The sequence below is a fragment of the Taurulus bubalis genome (genome assembly GCF_910589615.1).
Source record: "Taurulus bubalis genome assembly, chromosome: 11".
Classification (NCBI taxonomy): domain Eukaryota; kingdom Metazoa; phylum Chordata; class Actinopteri; order Perciformes; family Cottidae; genus Taurulus; species Taurulus bubalis.
The window spans coordinates 24,693,050-24,713,385 of record NC_136599.1 but is presented as its reverse complement, the minus strand read 5'-3'; the positions used below and the strand labels follow the sequence as shown (position 1 = coordinate 24,713,385).

Here is a 20,336-nt window from a genome sequence, read left to right as displayed (position 1 = left end):
CCGTCTTCCTTCCAAAGGCAGAGAGTTGTCGTAGGTGAAGGTGAAGCTATTACTGCCGCATGAGAATCTTACAGTAGCATGAAGCTCTTGCTGTACCACAAAGCTCTTACTGTAGCATGATTCCAGAGCTGCCAATTTTATTAAAAAACCTTGGAGTGAGATTTTGTCGGGGGTGGCCAAAATTTTGCCGTGCATGCAGCCACACATGTTGGTGCATTTAGCTCCACCAATTTGCCTGGATGGACACATGAAATAAAATTATACTGGCTATTGTAACACTCCAAGGTAGGTATAGTTTGCTAGATGAATATGCTTAGCTCTGGGCTAGAATCAGATGATACGTATAACTACAGAGCCTTAAGGAATAAACGTCAGCAGAGCAAGACCACACAATAAAGAAACTGGAATCAGAGGCTAGAATTAGTATGAACTGTATTGTAGAACAGAATATATGATGGGGTGTGAACATCAGTGGTATCAGTAGTGTTGCATGCTGTGTGTGTGTGTGTGTGTGTGTGTGTGTGTGTGTGTGTGTGTGTGTGTGTGTGTGTGTGTGTGTGTGTGTGTGTGTGTAGGCGTGTCTAGGGGTGTAGGGATGTTGAAGGTGCATAAACAATAAGTAAAGTAACAGAACCTAAACTAACTGCCAGCCCAGGTGCATTATAGTCACATGGTAATAAAAACAATATCAGTAAACTCCTTTAAAGGTTTACGTGTTGGTGCCATGCTGTGGAATCACACTCAAAAGTGTCTTCGTCTGAGAGCGAGTGACGCAAGATCCCCTTAGTACCGGGCCGCACAGAAAGAATGGAAAACAAAATAATAATCGAAAAAGATGTTTTATTTTGAAGAATGACCGATACATCCGTCTGTGCGTCTGAGCCTCTTAGTCTTGACACATGTCAAGAGGCTACGTGATAACGTTACCCCAAAATGAAACTGAAATGTACGTTTCAACTCTGCTGGAGTGCCGGTGTTCTGGATGAAATTAATGGCAGAATATCCTGAAAACCTGTAAGCAACATCCAAACCATGAATGTGAATCCGCGAGGACTACTATAAATGTCAGTCAGTGATCATCAGCGTCATGTTTTAGAGTAAATTTAACATTTTCTCTGAGCCATAGAGTATATCTCAGAGGCCGCTTGATGACGGAGGTGGGCCGGTCCAACGCCGTCAGCCTACCGGGGATTTCCCCGGTGTCCCCTATGGCCAGTCCGCCCCCACCTTGGGGCAAATAGGATGTCTATGCAGCGAATAGGTTTACAGATGCGCTCCTTAGCGCCATCTATCGTCGGGGAGTTAGAAAAGGAACGAACGCGCCTCGGCCCAAAATCAGAATTTTTTTGGCCGTGAGAAATTGGTTGTGTGGCGTGAGTGCGTGTGAAAACATGCAAAAGCGTGTGTCACACGGCGAAACCGTGAGAGTTGGTAGCTCTGTGATTCTCTTACAGTAGCATGAAGCTCTTGCTGTAGCATGACGCTCTTGCTGTAGCATGAAACTCTTGCTGTAGCTTGAAGCTCTTGCTGTAGCATGAAGCTCTTGCTGTAGCATGAAGCTCTTGCTGTAGCATGAACCAGACGGACAGACGGACCGAGACGGGGACTCCGGAGAGCGAGAAGGGGGCTACGTAGGCTGTGTCCTCTGGGAAGCCAGGACTCTTTAAGATCAAACTTAAAATAGAAGAAAATAACAAAGACAAAGATCAAACGCACGTTGTTATTATATTAACTTTCTTCAAAGCTTTTTTGTCACAGTTGAGAAGGACATAACTGGTCCAACAAAAAATTCTGAGCAAATAAAGACATGCATGTGGTCTGGGGCAGTGGTTCAACTGGTCTGGGGCATTGGTTCTGAACTGGTCTGGGGCAGTGGTTCTACTGGTCTGGGGCAGTGGTTCTGAACTGGTCTGGGGCAGTGGTTCAACTGGTCTGGGGCAGTGGTTCAACTGGTCTGGGGCGGTGGTTCAACTGGTCTGGGGCAGTGGTTCTGAACTGGTCTGGCTGCAGGACCCACCTTGACCCCTTAATGACAAGCTGAGAACTAATGTGAGGAACATTTTCAACTGATATGGTGCAGTTTGAACCTGAGAAAGTACACAATATCACAGTATGCCAACACAAAACAAATTGTTTGAAATATTCCCTTTTACACTCAATTAAAAACCAAAAAGTGCATCTTAAGGACATGAGGTATTACAACACCAGGCCTGGACTTGGACAAAAATTCGGCCCTGGACATTTTGGTCCAGACTGACCCACCACAATCCGCGCGCAGATCCTGTGCCAACTCGGTCCGTTGATGTACTGTACATATAATCACACAAGCCCTCAATAACACTACTATACTGGAATGGGTCATTGTCTCCTTGTATCTTTTTTGATGTAATTTAATCTGAAAATGTCCATAAATATGTCTTCAAAAAAAGAAAAGCATGGACAATAAACCATAAACACTGACAGAAAAAAATAGGTAAAACATATTTGAACAAATTGGACAGTGGGCTTGAAGAAAGTATATTGATACCTAAAACGCTTAAACTCTGGTGACCTGATTTGTAATTATAAAAATTGTGAAAAAGCAGATATGCATGCTCAAACCACAGCACCATAATAATAGTATATCATTTTCCAACATTTTAGAACTAGATTTACACCACACGCTATCTATTATGTCAAGTAAAGTTCATAGACAACGTTTCTGAACATTTAGTGAATGAGTGTTTATCCACAACATCAACATGTTAGCTAGCACACTCACCTGCTATCACCACCACCAGTCTCCTCCTCCCTCTCCTGTACCGCCATGGCAGCAGGAGCCTCACTTTCACTGTCCGACGACACCTGAGAGGGACCCGCCGCGCCCGGCGCAGCCAAAGCCCCGGAGCCGGAGGCTACGCCACCGCCGCCGGCCCCGCAGCAGCAGACATGTTTATTATATTTCTGCTCTTAGCAGCATCAGTTGCGAGAGCTTTTTTTTTCTTTCCCTCAGTTTTTCTGCACCGCCTTTTCGTTTTTTCTCCATGTTTGCTTTCTCTTCTCTCTCACAGATTGCTAATGATGTGTCATTAGCTCATCATTAAAGGTGATTGGACGAGGGGGATCTGGAAAATGCGTGGGCAGGACTACTGGGCCTATCATAGGGCCACTGGGCCTCTTATGCGTCTTTACATACAAAAAAAAAAAAAGCCACTGCTGGCCCATTACTGAAAACTCCCGGTACTCCCTATAGCCAATCTTCCGCTGTACAACACACATACTATTTTTATAACTTCAGCCTTTTTTAACAGACTCAGTGTTTTCATGCACACACAAGGAATAAAAAAGTCGGTAATGAAGCTTAACTGTCACAAATAGTCCAACGTGTAAACTCACGCAAGTAAAGTGTGTTGTGAACGCAGCATTGCGGAGTGTGAATAGATAGCACTCCGCTGCATAAAAAATCTCCTTCAAAATAAGGATAAGGATTCGGCCCGCGGGCCTTGACTTTGACACCAGTGACTAACACGAATGAATAGTTGATTGACGGATGTGTTTAACCATGACAGACTTGATGACCAGCATGTCATGGAGTCATCACCAGAGGGCAGCATTATATCACCGCAGAGATTCTGTGTGGAGGACGGAGGACGTGTTGATATGTTCTCGACCGGAACATCTAAAATACTTCATTGATCTTAAAAAAGCAAAAAAAGCTGAAAATAAATATGAGGAAAATAGAAACAAATAAACAAGATATAATGCAAACGAAGTACGATGCAAAATGTAAATCATAATACATCATAATTATACGATACATAAATCAATTTACGTGGAGAATATCAGTGAATAAAATAAAAGGAAGAAGAAATGTAGGGAATATGTGCATCAGGCACAACCACAGTGTAAACAAGTGAACAGAAAATCCTGAAAAGTGGGATCAAATATGTGTTGAATATAAATGCAGGAATAGAATAATAAGAATAAAATAAGACTATTTCTTAAAAATATACAGTATAAATGCAGCACTAATGGAATTATTGTACCACATATTGTCCAGTTTAATCATGAATATGAACTGCAAAAACAATAGCATGTCAATCAGTATTTGAAGAGGTGGTGAGGTTCACATTTGTGGTTTCTGAAATGTTTCACTCACAATTCTGTCTCTCTCTCTCTCTCTCTCTTTCTCTCTCTCTCTCTCTCTCTCTCTCTCTCTCTCTGTACTCCATCTTCTGCTAAATCTGCAATTATGGGCATTCACTCTTAATGAATCAAACTTTTAATAAATCAATGATCATGATCATGGGCCTCATTGTTGTTGTTGGTATTATTGTGTGTTCTACTGGTGTCTACACTACATTTATGTAAAACCATAAATTGCCTCATTCCAAAGTCTATATAAAAAGCAACCTTTTGCATTGCATTACAATACAGTAATGTTTGAAACAAGATACATTGTTATCTCTCTCTCTCTCTCTCTCTCTCTCTCTATATATATATATATATATATATATATATATATATAAATATATATATATATATATATATATATATATATATATAACTTTCTCTCTCTCTCTCTCTCTCTCTCTCTATATATATATATATATATATATATATATATATATATATATATATATATATATACATATACATATATATATATACATATACATATATATATATACATATATATATATAGAGTGAGAGAGCGAGAGAGAGGTTTATATACTGTATGTATAGATTATGTTTATTCTCTGGCTCAGTGTTTATGTTAACTCTTGCTCAGGTGATATCCTTTTTTTTTTTGCAGTATTTATATTTCTGTGGATGTACATTGAGAGTAACACACTGTCAAATGCCTTGTAATTGTACACATTGGGTAATAAAGCGGAATCTGATGGCAGGTCTTAGCCAGCCGTTGTCATGAACCCAAATCATTTGTATTAAGTGCACCAAAAATAAAAAAGAGGAAACCAAACTGCCAAAATGAATATGAAATCAGATTTATTTCAAACGTTTTGGTGTTGCACAATTTTCAATAAACCTGGTTTTCCCAGTCAACCGAATCCAAGTTTCTTTTTCATTAAGAGTGGAAGTGAAAGTATTTCCTCAGAGAACAGGAAAAGGAGGAAAAGAGGATCCCAAACAAACAAATATGAGATTGTAGTAGGTGGCTGCTTGTGTGATGTCACAATGCACAACAAAATGACCCAGATGTGAGACAACAGAAGAGACTTTGCAGAAAAGAGGAGTTATGCCATGTGTGCTTCATAAATGAACATCAACATCCAGACCTCCTTCGGGGCAACTCTAAGAACTGCTGTTGGCATTTTGTGTGCAAGTATTGTTGGGTTGTGAGGATCCTCCGTCATGGTGGACAGGTGGACTGCATGACAGCAAACCCAGCAACCAAAAGACAGCCAGGCTGCTGATCTAAGGAAGAGAGGGCTGACTCTGACTCACATTTCTGTTGCTCTTTGCTTCTGGTGCACTAATTACTCTGCCTCGACTTGACTCTCCGCAGGTTTGTGGTGCCAGAGGGAGTAGCAACCAGTGAAAAAACAAACTTTGCATTACATGGATCTGCCTGCTGTTACCGGTCAAGTGTGGATGTGTCTGAGGCTGCCGCGTCTCCAGGGAGTGAGGTGATGGGGATATTTTGAGGCTTTTATGAGTGGTTGTCAGGGAGAGGGGGAGGGTAACATGAGGAGGAGAACAAAATGAGGGTAGAAGACGAAGAATGGAGAGAAAGACAGCTGATGTTTTTATTAACGGCGGAAAGAGCTGGTGGTGGAGGTGGTTCTTTTTGAGATAATGCCGCCGCCGCTCATGCCGCCGCCGCCGCTCATGCTCATGCCGCCGCCGCCGCTCATGCTCATGCCGCCGCCGCCGCCGCTCATGCTCATGGCGTTGCCGTTCATGATCATGGCGCCGCCGCCGCTGCTCATACTGTAGTTGTTTCCGTAGCTTCCGCCAAAGTTGCCACCATATCCGCCTCCTCCGCCTCCTCCGCCTCCTCCACCACCACCTGGTGATGAGAATAAAACATTTTCAGATGAGATGGCAGGAATTTGAGTTTCCATTAAGAACATAATCAACCAAACCGATGGCTTTCTCATTTCCTTGTTTACATTTGAATGCACTGGCTTAGAAAGGAAGTGAATTGTAAAGATATCTGTTCAGACATACCGGAGCTTGACTGTTGTATGTGGATGGTTGAGGTTCCACCGCCATGGGTGATTCTGCAAAGAGATAGACAAAGGATCAAGTTTAGCTGCCGATGTTGCTGCCGGCCCGACGCGATGCAATGAAGTCTCTTAGTGATTCAGAAGACCAGGCGTCTTGTGAGTCCAAAGCAGATGAGCTTTTACCTGTCCTCCTCTCCTTCCAGTAGTTTCCTGTAGGTGGCGATCTCAATGTCCAGAGCCAGCTTGATGTTCATCAGGTCCTGGTACTCGCGGACCTGGCGGGTCATGTCCTGCTTGGCTCTCTGCAGGGCTTGTTCCAGGTCCTTGATGCGGGCCTTGGCGTCCTTCACGGCCAGCTCACCGCGCTCCTCGGCCTCAGCAATCTGGGCCTCCAGGTTGGCGCGCTGCAAGGTTTAAAAGTTAAAAAGAGCTTCAGAAGTGATATTTGTCATCCAAAAAGCCTTCTACATGTTCGCTATCATTTTTTATTTTTTTTTTAACTGTGAGCTCACCTGTCCCTTGACGGCCTCAATCTCATTCTGGAGGCGACTAATCATGCGGTTGAGTTCAGCGATCTCACTCTTGGAGTTGCGGAGCTCATCTCCGGACTGTCCTGCACTCGACTGCATCTCTTGGTACTGAAAAAAAAACCCCACAAACATATGTTGTTATTAAAGACTCCACAGACTTGTCCGGCAGGATGAGTTTCACACTGGAGTTGTTGTTGAGATTACTTTCTGTCTCTACCTACCCTCTGCTGATACCACTGTTCAGTCTCAGTACGGTTGGCGTTAGCGATGGCCTCATACTGGGCCTTGACTTCAGCCACAATGGAGTCCATGTCCAGTTGGCGGGTGTTGTCCATCTCCACAATGACTGAGGTGTCCTTGATCTGTCCCTGGAGCTCACGAAGCTCCTACACAAAAGATATATGTCATTTAAAAAAAGGAAATTAGAAGGTATTGGGTAAAGGCAGAAATGTATAAATTTCTCTTCTGTATCTGAGCCAATTAAATGACCCCTAAAAGTTCATTAAGATGGGTTTCTCTAAAATGAGAGCAAAGAAACAGACATTATAGGACTGCGGTGTGGTTCATTTGTCTTACCGCCTCATAGACGGCTCTGAGGAAGTTAATCTCATCCTGAAGGGAGTCAACCTTGGCCTCCAGCTCAACCTTGTTCATGTAGGCGCCATCTACATCCTGCAAGCAGAGGACAAAGGAAGCGGTTGGCAGAGGTGAGGAAGAGCCAATAACTCATTCCACTGCATTAAATGACATGGCGGAGCTCCATTCTCACCTTCTTAAGGAGAACAAACTCATTCTCCACGTTGGCACGCTTGTTGATTTCATCTTCGTATCTGACACAAAAAACAGTGGGAAAAGTTAGCTGCTGGGGAAAAAGACATGCATGGCATGAACCGCTGCAGGACGAAGATGCTGTGCAGGTGCTGACTCACTTGTTCTTGAAGTCCTCCACCAGGTTCTGCATGTTCCTCAGCTCTCCCTCCAGCTTGACCTTCTCGTTGCCGAGCCCATCCAGCTGCCTGCGCAGGTTGGCGATGTAGGCCTCGAACATGGCGTCGATGTTGGAGCGAGTGGTGGTCTGATCCTGCAGCAGGCTCCACTTGGTCTCCAGCATCTTGTTCTGCTGCTCCAGGAAGCGAACCTAAAATGGGGGAAATCGTTTCATGGTCAGATCCACTTTCGCTTGAAGTAGGGCTTTGACGGCAAGAGCACAAGAATCAGAATACATGGTTCTGGTCTTGACAAGCATGTGCTTGGCAATGCCTGTTGTTGTTTCATCATGTTCAGCAAACTGCAAATATAAAAAGCAAGGAAGTCGCTTTTCTTCATGATGAGGCGATAAAAGGTGTTTGTCGTCTTTGTTTTACTTTCCTCAGGTGATCCATCGAGCCACACCTGTGAGTGACTTCCACACACAAACGGCTCTTGTATGCACCAGTGCTGGCGGCTGCCACATTAAAACGCCCCTCTGTGCAGGGATGCTGCAGACGTCATCTGCTGTGCAGTTGCTCTAGTTGGACTTGCACTTGTTCTGATGAGATCATTATTTGGGAACATCTGACTCCTGAGAAAACATGTTTCACAGGAGACTCTGGCATCAGTTTTAAAAACCCTGAAAAAGGTAGAGCCCATCCCTCCACTTTGGGTGTGTACATGTGCCTGGAAACTTTTTTCTCTTTTCTTCCAAAGGCCAGGTGAGGTGTACCGTGCCACACCTGAGTCTACCCACGCCCCTTAAAGGCCCTCACATGCACCGCTCCCTCGCCTCCAGGATGCATACTTTCACTGACTGAACTTGCCTGCCTCTGCCCTCAGTAATTAATGCAACATGCCTGAAGCCATTAACCGTTGCATCAACTTCACACGCACCATTTGTGTGAGGACTCCACATCATAGAAAATGTAAACATTCCACGAACGCTTCACACCTTTCCTGCGACTACAGCTCGGTTGAATGTTTGATTACACTAAGATTCATTTTGAAGCATGAAATAGATCTGAATTCTACTTTGAATGAGTGGGGTGGGACCAGGTCCCCCGTGAGAACACCGATGAGGTGTGGCACAAACACACTGCAGAAAAATCTAACTGGGCACGTTCTCTTCCACAGGGTGTGGTTAACTTGTATGTCCTTTCTGCACCATTTGAAATAATGACACAAGTTAATGCAGAGACTCTTATATTGTGCAAATCATTGGAAAAATGGGGCCCATTTCCTGCAGCACTGTTGAAACATTCGAGTCATCGCTGCCATGGGAACAGGCGACAACCTGATCCCTTCTCTCCCTTATGCTGAGAGCCACCCGTCACTGGATATGACCACTCTGGTGCTTCTGTCCACATACACTACACAGAGACAGCTGGCAAGGGCCCGACTAAGCTCAAAAAGAAGTTAAAAAGGGAGCAACGGTCTTCTTCCAGCGTCAGTGCAGAGGCTAGCTGATGCAAAGTATTGTTTTGGGAAGATGAGAGGTGGCTGCACATTCGTTTTTTATGAAATGATGTGCGCATTATTCAGGTTGGATCAGTTGCTGTGTAATATTAAATATTTAATGAGCCTAGGTGCCTCCTTGGAGACGGTCTGCTGCAGCTATAAGACAAACCCATTAACTCTACTGTGGGCCCTGTTCAGTGCATCAGATGATCAACATTAATTTTTCACCAATAAATGACATGTCACATCTTTTGGAATGGCGTTGTACAAAAGGCTGCTCACCTTGTCAATGAAGCTGGCGAAGCGGTTGTTCAGAGTCTTGATCTGCTCTTTCTCTTGGGTCCGGACGGTCTGGATGCTGGGGTCGATTGAAATGTTCATGGGGGTCAGCAGGGACTGGTTAACCTCGACAGCTGTGATGGCGCATCCTCCCATGCCTCCACCACCACCACCACCGTAGCCGCCACCAAAACTCATGCCGTATGCTCCACCACCACCACCACCACCACCACCGAAACCGCCGAAACCGCCACCACCACCACCACCACCACCTCCACCTCCACCTCCACTACGATAACTGAAGCTACTGCCACCTCCACCACCAGCCATGCTTTGCCTACCAAATGACATGCTGTTGGACATCCTGGACGGGTTTGAGCTGAGCACCATCGATCTTGAGGAATATGCCCGGCCGCCACCACCACCACCACCACCACCACCACCGCCGATGCTCATCCTGGAGCTTCCACTGCTGACCCTTGTCGTGGACATTTGCCTTAGATTCATGGCTGGTTTTATTCCCTCTGAAAGGTAAGGATTCACAGAGAAAAACGGGAGCAGAAAAAGAGGTTCGGCAGAGCGGTGGAGCACACAAAGAGGAGAGTCAAGTCCCTCTAAGTATCTTCTCCCCGTCCGTGAGGGATTTATATCTGCCTTCAACAGTGGAGGAGGTCCCGGTGAGCTCCACCTCCTCTGCACCCGCCCCTCAACCCTCCTCCAATTACCTGTCTCCTAGAAGGGGCACTGGCAGGCAGGTGGATTGGAGCAGCTCAGCCTGTCAGACAGGTAACAGCCCCACCCCTGTAAAGCGACCGGGGCTCGACACACCCAGGTGCTCACAGAGGAAGGAATGGCAGCAGAGCTAGGGGTGAGATTGGGGAGGAAGATATTTGTTGTACTAGTTTTGCTTGGGGTGTCCTGCAAGGTTTGGGTGGTCGGAGGGAAAACATTTTTCAGTTTACTGACTGACTGCTTTACCCTTATTTATGCCCTTCCACTCAGTGCTAGTCAATGTGTAACTACGAATGAGAAAGATAAAGCACGTTTAAAACTGGAAAGCAAGGCTAACTTCTTGTAAAAAGCCCCTTTTTGTCTTTGAGTTAAGCTTCAAACTTATTTGATCACAAGATGTTTCCCCCTTCTCATCTGTGTGTGTGCGTGCTTTGAGCTCTACTCTGCTCTGTGACAGCAGTCTGGATTTGCTCTGAGGGCGGAAAAATACTCAAAACACAGTCCTCACGAGCCACTCTGTGACGCGTGGGTCCACACCGGGCCATTTATCCGGTGGTCCGCTGTGCTGTGTGTGTGCAGTATGTCCATGTGTGCTGTTTCATACCGTGTGATTACATCTATGTTTTCTTCTTCACAGTATATTCACTCTGCGGGGATTGTTCATCGGGTTGGTCACATTTACATTTTTTTAAACACTACCACTCATAATTAATATCTGTTTTGTTTTATTGCACTCTATGCTTAAAGGAATAGTTTGACATTAAACATTATATCTATTTGCTTTCTTGCCAAGAGTTAAAGACACAATGAGTTATATACACTTATGATCCACTAGAAATGTGTGTCTGTGTCTACCAAGCGGCAGCCTCAAGTGCTGAGAAAGAAACGCCAATGCTGAAGTGCCAAAATATGCAGTTTCTCAAATGGCCACTTGAGGCCGGCTCCAAAAGCAAGTCAATCCCCCTTCACCCCCAAAAGGTAAAATAGAAATGATTTAGTAAAATTGTAACATGACTGGTTAGTTAATGTTAGTTTTTAAAATGTTCTCCACCTTTGTTGAAATGTAGTACTAGATGGCCGGAGTATCCCTTCAATTACATATTTTATTAACTAGATATGGTTATTATTGTATTAATTATGGCCCTTTCCATCCTTACCGTCCACCAAAAACATGATGTTTTCTGCATCCAGTGACCCTGGATCTAGGTGGTGTATGTTGTGCAGTGTGAGGCTTCCTGAACCAGCCTGTTCAGGTATTGACCAGCTGAATAAGATCCTCCGTCTGACAGGATGCGCTTTCTCTTTCTACAAGATATTTGATTGACTTCTGCAAAGTAGATGGTTAAACAAATGTATGAAAGTATCAGTTGGCACAAGTGTGGGCTGAGGTGTGTGTGTGTGTGTGTGTGTGTGTGTGTGTGTGTGTGTGTGTGTGTGTGTGTGTGTGTGTGTGTGTGTGTGTGTGTGTTTAGAAAGGCCACCCTGGCTTATAATACAAACATCCTTCATTACATTATATCTTCCTTTTTGTTTTTGTGTAACATATGATTTGAAAAAGGTATGGAGTGCAATTACATGCAGGCTTTTGTTTTTCGATCATGATCTTGCTGGAATTGTTTAAAACATCAAACGTGGTAGAAAAGAACCTGTTGCTGTTAATTATGATATTACGAATGAATAGTTGACGGGCGGAGGTTAACAACATGACCAGCGTGTCATGGAGTCATCACTAGAGGGCAGCATTATGTCCCCACAGAGATTCTGTGTGGAGGACGTGTTGACGTGTTCTCGACAGGAACGTTTACAATCCTAAAAGCGGGAAATAGAAACAAAAGAATCACAGAAAATGCAAACTAAGGACGATGCAAAATGTTAATCTATTTCACAATCTATTATTTATTGATAGGTCATAATCATAGGCCTTTGTTGTTGTTGTTTGTTATTGTTGTACTGGTGTCTACACAACATTTATGTAAAACCACAAATTGCCTCATTGGGGACTTTAGGGGTTTCCAAAGACTATATAGAAAGCAACCTTTTACACAGCATTACAATACAGTATTGTTTGAAATTTACAAAAAAAACTTAGAGACATTGTTTGTTGTTGTTCAATATATAGACATACATATATATATATATATATATATATATATATATATATATATATATATATATAGAGAGAGAGAGAGAGACGTTTATATACTGTATCTATAGATTATGTTTCTTCCCTGGCTAAGTGTTTATGTTAACTCTTGCTCAGATGCTTCTGTCCATCCGGGGAGAGGGATCCTCCTCTGTTGCTCTCCCTCAGGTTTCTTCCCCTTTTTTCCCTGTGAAAGGGTTTTACTATCTTTATTGGGGGAGTTTTTTCTGATCCGATGTGAGGTCCCGAGACAGGATGTTATGTGTACAGATTGTAAAGCCCTCCGAGGCAAACTTGTATTTGTGATGTTGGGCTATAAAAAATAAACTGAATTGAATTGGATTGAAGGTGGTATCCTTGTTTTTTGCAGTATTTATATTTCTGTGGATGTACATTGAGAGTAACACACTGTCAAATGCCTTGTAATTGTACACATTGGGTAATAAAGCGGAATCTGATGGCAGGTCTTAGCCAGCCGTTGTCATGAACCCAAATCATTTGTATTAAGTGCACCAAAAATAAAAAAGAGGAAACCAAACTGCCAAAATGAATATGAAATCAGATTTATTTCAAACGTTTTGGTGTTGCACAATTTTCAATAAACCTGGTTTTCCCAGTCAACCGAATCCAAGTTTCTTTTTCATTAAGAGTGGAAGTGAAAGTATTTCCTCAGAGAACAGGAAAAGGAGGAAAAGAGGATCCCAAACAAACAAATATGAGATTGTAGTAGGTGGCTGCTTGTGTGATGTCACAATGCACAACAAAATGACCCAGATGTGAGACAACAGAAGAGACTTTGCAGAAAAGAGGAGTTATGCCATGTGTGCTTCATAAATGAACATCAACATCCAGACCTCCTTCGGGGCAACTCTAAGAACTGCTGTTGGCATTTTGTGTGCAAGTATTGTTGGGTTGTGAGGATCCTCCGTCATGGTGGACAGGTGGACTGCATGACAGCAAACCCAGCAACCAAAAGACAGCCAGGCTGCTGATCTAAGGAAGAGAGGGCTGACTCTGACTCACATTTCTGTTGCTCTTTGCTTCTGGTCCACTAACTACTCTGCCTCGACTTGACTCTCCGCAGGTTTGTGGTGCCAGAGGGAGTAGCAACCAGTGAAAAAACAAACTTTGCATTACATGGATCTGCCCGCTGTTACCGGTCAAGTGTGGATGTGTCTGAGGCTGCCGCGTCTCCAGGGAGTGAGGTGATGGGGATATTTTGAGGCTTTTATGAGTGGTTGTCAGGGAGAGGGGGAGGGTAACATGAGGAGGAGAACAAAATGAGGGTAGAAGACGAAGAATGGAGAGAAAGACAGCTGATGTTTTTATTAACGGCGGAAAGAGCTGGTGGTGGAGGTGGTTCTTTTTGAGATAATGCCGCCGCCGCCGCCGCTCATGCCGCCGCCGCCGCTCATGCTCATGCCGCCGCCGCTCATGCTCATGCCGCCGCCGCTCATGCCGCCGCCGCTGCTCATACTGTAGTTGCTTCCGTAGCTTCCGCCAAAGTTGCCACCATATCCGCCTCCTCCGCCTCCTCCGCCTCCTCCACCACCACCTGGTGATGAGAATAAAACATTTTCAGATGAGATGGCAGGAATTTGAGTTTCCATTAAGAACATAATCAACCAAACCGATGGCTTTCTCATTTCCTTGTTTACATTTGAATGCACTGGCTTAGAAAGGAAGTGAATTGTAAAGATATCTGTTCAGACATACCGGAGCTTGACTGTTGTATGTGGACGGTTGAGGTTCCACTGCCATGGGTGATTCTGCAAAGAGATAGACAAAGGATCAAGTTTAGCTGCCGATGTTGCTGCCGGCCCGACGCGATGCAATGTAGTCTCTTAGTGATTCAGAAGACCAGGCGTCTTGTGAGTCCAAAGCAGATGAGCTTTTACCTGTCCTCCTCTCCTTCCAGTAGTTTCCTGTAGGTGGCGATCTCAATGTCCAGAGCCAGCTTGATGTTCATCAGGTCCTGGTACTCGCGGACCTGGCGGGTCATGTCCTGCTTGGCTCTCTGCAGGGCTTGTTCCAGGTCCTTGATGCGGGCCTTGGCGTCCTTCACGGCCAGCTCACCGCGCTCCTCGGCCTCAGCAATCTGGGCCTCCAGGTTGGCGCGCTGCAAGGTTTAAAAGTTAAAAAGAGCTTCAGAAGTGATATTTGTCATCCAAAAAGCCTTCCACATGTTCGCCATCAGTTTTTTTTTTTTTTTAACTGTGAGCTCACCTGTCCCTTGACGGCCTCAATCTCATTCTGGAGGCGACTAATCATGCGGTTGAGTTCAGCGATCTCACTCTTGGAGTTGCGGAGCTCATCTCCGGACTGTCCTGCGCTCGACTGCATTTCTTGGTACTGAAAAAAAACCCCCACAAACATATGTTGTTATTAAAGACTCCACAGACTTGTCCGGCAGGATGAGTTTCACACTGGAGTTGTTGTTGAGATTACTTTCTGTCTCTACCTACCCTCTGCTGATACCACTGTTCAGTCTCAGTACGGTTGGCGTTAGCGATGGCCTCATACTGGGCCTTGACTTCAGCCACAATGGAGTCCATGTCCAGTTGGCGGCTGTTGTCCATCTCCACAATGACTGAGGTGTCCTTGATCTGTCCCTGGAGCTCACGAAGCTCCTGCACAAAAGATATATGTCATTTAAAAAAAGGAAATTAGAAGGTATTGGGTAAAGGCAGAAATGTATAAATTTCTCTTCTGTATCTGAGCCAATTAAATGACCCCTAAAAGTTCATTAAGATGGGTTTCTCTAAAATGAGAGCAAAGAAACAGACATTATAGGACTGCGGTGTGGTTCATTTGTCTTACCGCCTCATAGACGGCTCTGAGGAAGTTAATCTCATCCTGAAGGGAGTCAACCTTGGCCTCCAGCTCAACCTTGTTCATGTAGGCGCCATCTACATCCTGCAAGCAGAGGACAAAGGAAGCGGTTGGCAGAGGTGAGGAAGAGCCAATAACTCATTCCACTGCATTAAATGACATGGCGGAGCTCCATTCTCACCTTCTTAAGGAGAACAAACTCATTCTCCACGTTGGCACGCTTGTTGATTTCATCTTCGTATCTGACACAAAAAACAGTGGGAAAAGTTAGCTGCTGGGGAAAAAGACATGCATGGCATGAACCGCTGCAGGACGAAGATGCTGTGCAGGTGCTGACTCACTTGTTCTTGAAGTCCTCCACCAGGTTCTGCATGTTCCTCAGCTCTCCCTCCAGCTTGACCTTCTCGTTGCCGAGCCCATCCAGCTGCCTGCGCAGGTTGGCGATGTAGGCCTCGAACATGGCGTCGATGTTGGAGCGAGTGGTGGTCTGATCCTGCAGCAGGCTCCACTTGGTCTCCAGCATCTTGTTCTGCTGCTCCAGGAAGCGAACCTAAAATGGGGGAAATCGTTTCATGGTCAGATCCACTTTCGCTTGAAGTAGGGCTTTGACGGCAAGAGCACAAGAATCAGAATACATGGTTCTGGTCTTGACAAGCATGTGCTTGGCAATGCCTGTTGTTGTTTCATCATGTTCAGCAAACTGCAAATATAAAAAGCAAGGAAGTCGCTTTTCTTCATGATGAGGCGATAAAAGGTGTTTGTCGTCTTTGTTTTACTTTCCTCAGGTGATCCATCGAGCCACACCTGTGTGTGACTTCCACACACAAACGGCTCTTGTATGCACCAGTGCTGGCGGCTGCCACATTAAAACGCCCCTCTGTGCAGGGATGCTGCAGACGTCATCTGCTGTGCAGTTGCTCTAGTTGGACTTGCACTTGTTCTGATGAGATCATTATTTGGGAACATCTGACTCCTGAGAAAACATGTTTCACAGGAGACTCTGCCATCAGTTTTAAAAACCCTGAAGAAGGTAGAGCCCATCCCTCCACTTTGGGTGCGTACATGTGCCTGGAAACTTTTTTCTCTTTTCTTCCAAAGGCCAGGTGAGGTGCACCGTGCCACACCTGAGTCTAGCCACGCCCCTTAAAGGCCCTCACATGCACCGCTCCCTCGCCTCCAGGATGCATACTTTCACTGACTGAACTTGCCTGCCTCTGCCCTCAGTAATTAATGCAACATGCCTGAAGCCATTAACCGTTGCATCAACTTCACATGCACCATTTGTGTGAGGACTCCACATCATAGAAAATATAAACATTCCACGAACGCTTCACACCTTTCCTGCGACTACAGCTCGGTTGAATGTTTGATTACACTAAGATTCATTTTGAAGCATGAAATAGATCTGAATTCTACTTTGAATGAGTGGGGTGGGACCAGGTCCCCCGTGGGAATACCGATGAGGTGTGGCATGAACACACTGCAGAAAAATCGTATTACCCATTAAAAATGCATTAACTCTACTGTGGGCCCTGTTCAGTGCATCAGATGATCAACATTCATTTTTCAAACCAATAAATGACATGTCACATCTTTTGGAATGGCGTTGTACAAAAGGCTGCTCACCTTGTCAATGAAGCTGGCGAAGCGGTTGTTCAGAGTCTTGATCTGCTCTTTCTCTTGGGTCCGGACGGTCTGGATGCTGGGGTCGATTGCAATGTTCATGGGGGTCAGCAGGGACTGGTTGACCTGGACGGCTGTGATGGGGGCTCCTACACCTCCACCACCGTAGCCGCCACCACCACCGAAACCACCACCACCACCACCGAAACCACTACCACTACCACCGAAACCCATACCACCACTGAAAACAATACCAGCACCGTAACCAGCACCGTAACCACCACCACTACTACCACTGAAACCACCACCACTCATGCTTTGCCTAGGGTTCCTGCCCATTCCTGAGCTGAACGATTGAGAAGAAAATGATCGTCTAACAGTACCACCGCTGCCGCCGCCACCACCATAGCTGCTGGTGCCGCCGCCCGACCTGGAGCCTCCACTAACGACGGTTCGGTATGATTGCCTTGACATGGCTGATTTTATTTCCTCTGAAAGGTAAGGATTCACAGAGAAAAAGGGGAGCAGAAAAAGAGGTTCGGCAGAGCGGTGGAGCACACGAAGAGGAGAGTCAAGTTCCTCTAAGTATCTTCTCCCCGTCCGTGAGGGATTTATATCTGCCTTCAACAGAACAGTGGAGGAGGTCCCGGTGAGCTCCACCTCCTCTGCACCCGCCCCTCAACCCTCTTCCAATTACCTGTCCTGGAAGCGGCACTCACAGTCAGGTGGATTGGAGCAGCTCAGCCTGTCAGACAGGTAACAGCCCCACCCCTGTAAAGTGATCGGGGCTCGACACACCCAGGTGCTCACAGAGGAAGGAATGGCAGCAGAGCTAGGGGTGAGATTGGGGAGGAAGATATTTGTTGTACTAGTTTTGCTTGGGGTGTCCTGCAAGGTTTGGGTGGTCAGAGGGATGAGCGGTTGGGTTGGGGACCTGTAGACTCACTGATCCACCAGTTTTGCTTTCTCCACCATCTTGCAAGATCCATGAAGTTACAATTGGTAAAATCTCACTGGATTTGCGGAACACGTGACCAGCTGTTGTCAAAAGATATGTTTGAATGAATGCATGTAAATACAATATATCTCTGCATTCGTCCATATATTCCAACACATTGTTCAATACGCCAAATTAGTTGCATTGCATCATATTCTCTCAAATAAATACATCAAGAAACATTAAAATAGTTTTAGATTTAGTAGTAACATGAAGAAAGTGAACGCCTTAATAACCCTCAAGAGGAAACTGGTCTTGCAGGAGGTTCCCTGCAGGGACCTCAATAGATGCACATCGAGCAGAGCTCATACAGTGGAGTGGAAATGTCTTCAAACAGAAGTGGAGGTGAAGAATAGAGATTTTAGGATGAATAGGTGATGGTGAAGGTGAAGGTGTACATGCTTGAAGTTTGTAGTTGCTTGAGCCATGAGTATGGAAAGCAGAGTGCCGTAAACAGTGCCATACACTCTGCTTTCCTTACTCATGGCATATTGCTGAACAGTTCGTCATGTCAGCAAAGTTTAGTTTGCGTCACTACTTTTTTTTCTTCTTTTTTCTTAGTCACACATTATGAACATTAATTGTGCCTTTTTTTAAACATTTCAACTAAATGTCATTCTTCAACTTGGATCTTGGTTGCATTACTGCCAGCTTGCAGCCGACCGAACCTCAGGAGTTAAAAGTAGACGAGATTAATCGCTCTGACAGAATTGGAATGGTTGCTACCTGTTGAAACCCATCTCAACAACTCTGATGTAGGTGTTGGTTTACCGGCCTCTGTACTGTACTGCAGCAGCATATAAATGAGCTGGAGGGCACAAGTGAGTCACACCCCAAAAGTATAATGCCAGTACTTCACACTCCATTCCAATATTCTGTTGTGTAAGAAATGCATTCACATGAAGCAAACTGCATCTTCATCCATCTTTGCATTAAACACGTTTTGAGGGAAAAGGCATTTCAGAAAATATGTTCATATCTGTTGAATTGTTGGCTGGTGCATCTGCAGTTATTTATAATATATATGAATCATTTCTGTCATATTCATTGAATGTGCTGTAACTCTGTTATGTTGTTCATTCTGTACACATGACATATATTGCTTCTCTACATCTGGGGAGAGGGATCCTCCTCTGTTGCTCTCCTGAAGGTTTCTTCCTTTTTTCCCCATGAAAGGGTTTTTCACTGATCCGATGTGAGGTCCTGGGACAGGGATGTCGTATGTGTACAGATTGTAAATCCCCTCCGAGGCAAAATTTTGGGCGATACAAAATAAACTGCATTGAGTTAAATTGAATTGAATATAGTTACATAATCTAAGGCAGTGGTTCTCAACTGGTCTGGCTGCGGGACCCACCATCACCCCTGAATGATAGCTGCGACCAAAATCTAGGAACATTTTCAACTTCTCAAATTGATTTAATGATGTAGTGCAGTTTGAACCTGAGATCCTACATAATATCACAATATGCCAACACGAAAAAACTAGTTAGAAATGTTCCTATTTACACTCAATTAGCTTCAAAATCCAAAAGTGCATCTTATTAAGGACACAAGGTGTCTTATCTATCTCTCTACGAGAAAACAAGAGAAAACATGGTTGAACATAAAGGGCTTCTCACCCCTACCACTACCGACCCTCTTTATAACCCCACGACCCAAAGATCTGACGTGCAGCATGGCCAGGTTGGAAGCTGCAGAGACAGGAGAGAGAAGGCCGGCACCCATAGATTCCCACTTAAATATCGCCTGAAGTATCGCTGGAAACGGCAGTCATTCAGATGCAGTTCCTGGAGGTGAAATCCACCGAGCTGTGTGCGGCTACGGATAATATTAGGAACCCAGACACAAGGGCGTCTGATGGTCCGACGTTTGTGGGACTTCCACAACACGTACAAAGCAGAAATAGTGGTGGATGGCAGAAATATATTCTTTACATTTAATTTGCTTAATTAATGAATACACTCTGCGGCTGTAAATATATTTCATTCCAGTTAGTTGTATTCTATTCTTTTGTGTATATATATATATATATATATATATATATATATATATATATATATATATATATATATATATATATATATACATGTATGTATATATATATATATATGTATATATATATACGTTTATATTTTACTTTATTTTTATTTTATTTGTATATAGCTTTCATCCCTGTTGCTTTCTTTTTATCTTGTCTGTTTATTTGTATCTTCAAGTTGTACGGCGCTACTATGACAAGAAATTTTCCCTTGGGGATTAATAAAGTATCTATCTATCTATCTATCTATCTATCTATCTATCTATCTATCTATCTATCTATCTATCTATCTAAACGCTAACTTTTTCCATGGAGATAAGCCATGGAGATAAGCCACGCCCTCTCTCTGGCGCGTCTAGGGCGAATGAATTAAACAAATAGTCCAGTGAATTTGGTGTGAACGCAGCATTAAGGAGTGTATACAGACGGCACTCCACTGCATAACAAATCACCTTCAAAATAAAAGCACCTGGTTTTTTCTTAACATTTGGTTTTTGCCCATGCAAAGGCTCGAGACCCACTGAAAACACCAGTTGAGAATCACTGATCTAAGGCA

At 44.4% G+C, this 20,336-nt stretch overlaps 2 protein-coding genes across 2 annotated transcripts; both read right to left on the bottom strand.

Moving 5' to 3' along the window:
- Positions 1–4,972: 4,972 nt before the first annotated feature.
- Positions 4,973–9,944, bottom strand: LOC306743179 (keratin, type II cytoskeletal 8-like). The gene is made up of 9 exons (XM_079225670.1): positions 9,416–9,944; positions 7,633–7,841; positions 7,473–7,533; positions 7,280–7,375; positions 6,925–7,089; positions 6,686–6,811; positions 6,357–6,577; positions 6,175–6,227; positions 4,973–6,013 (listed from the first exon to the last, which is right to left on the bottom strand). Exons 1-9 carry the CDS (start codon positions 9,917–9,919, stop codon positions 5,754–5,756), a joined length of 1,695 nt encoding a protein of 564 aa, XP_079081796.1. The 5' UTR covers positions 9,920–9,944; the 3' UTR covers positions 4,973–5,753.
- Positions 9,945–12,834: 2,890 nt separating this feature from the next.
- Positions 12,835–17,314, bottom strand: LOC306743181 (keratin, type II cytoskeletal cochleal-like). The gene is made up of 9 exons (XM_079225672.1): positions 16,746–17,314; positions 15,461–15,669; positions 15,301–15,361; positions 15,108–15,203; positions 14,753–14,917; positions 14,514–14,639; positions 14,186–14,406; positions 14,004–14,056; positions 12,835–13,842 (listed from the first exon to the last, which is right to left on the bottom strand). The coding sequence occupies exons 1-9, from the start codon at positions 17,214–17,216 to the stop codon at positions 13,616–13,618; spliced, it is 1,629 nt and encodes a 542-aa protein (XP_079081798.1). The 5' UTR covers positions 17,217–17,314; the 3' UTR covers positions 12,835–13,615.
- Positions 17,315–20,336: the final 3,022 nt, after the last annotated feature.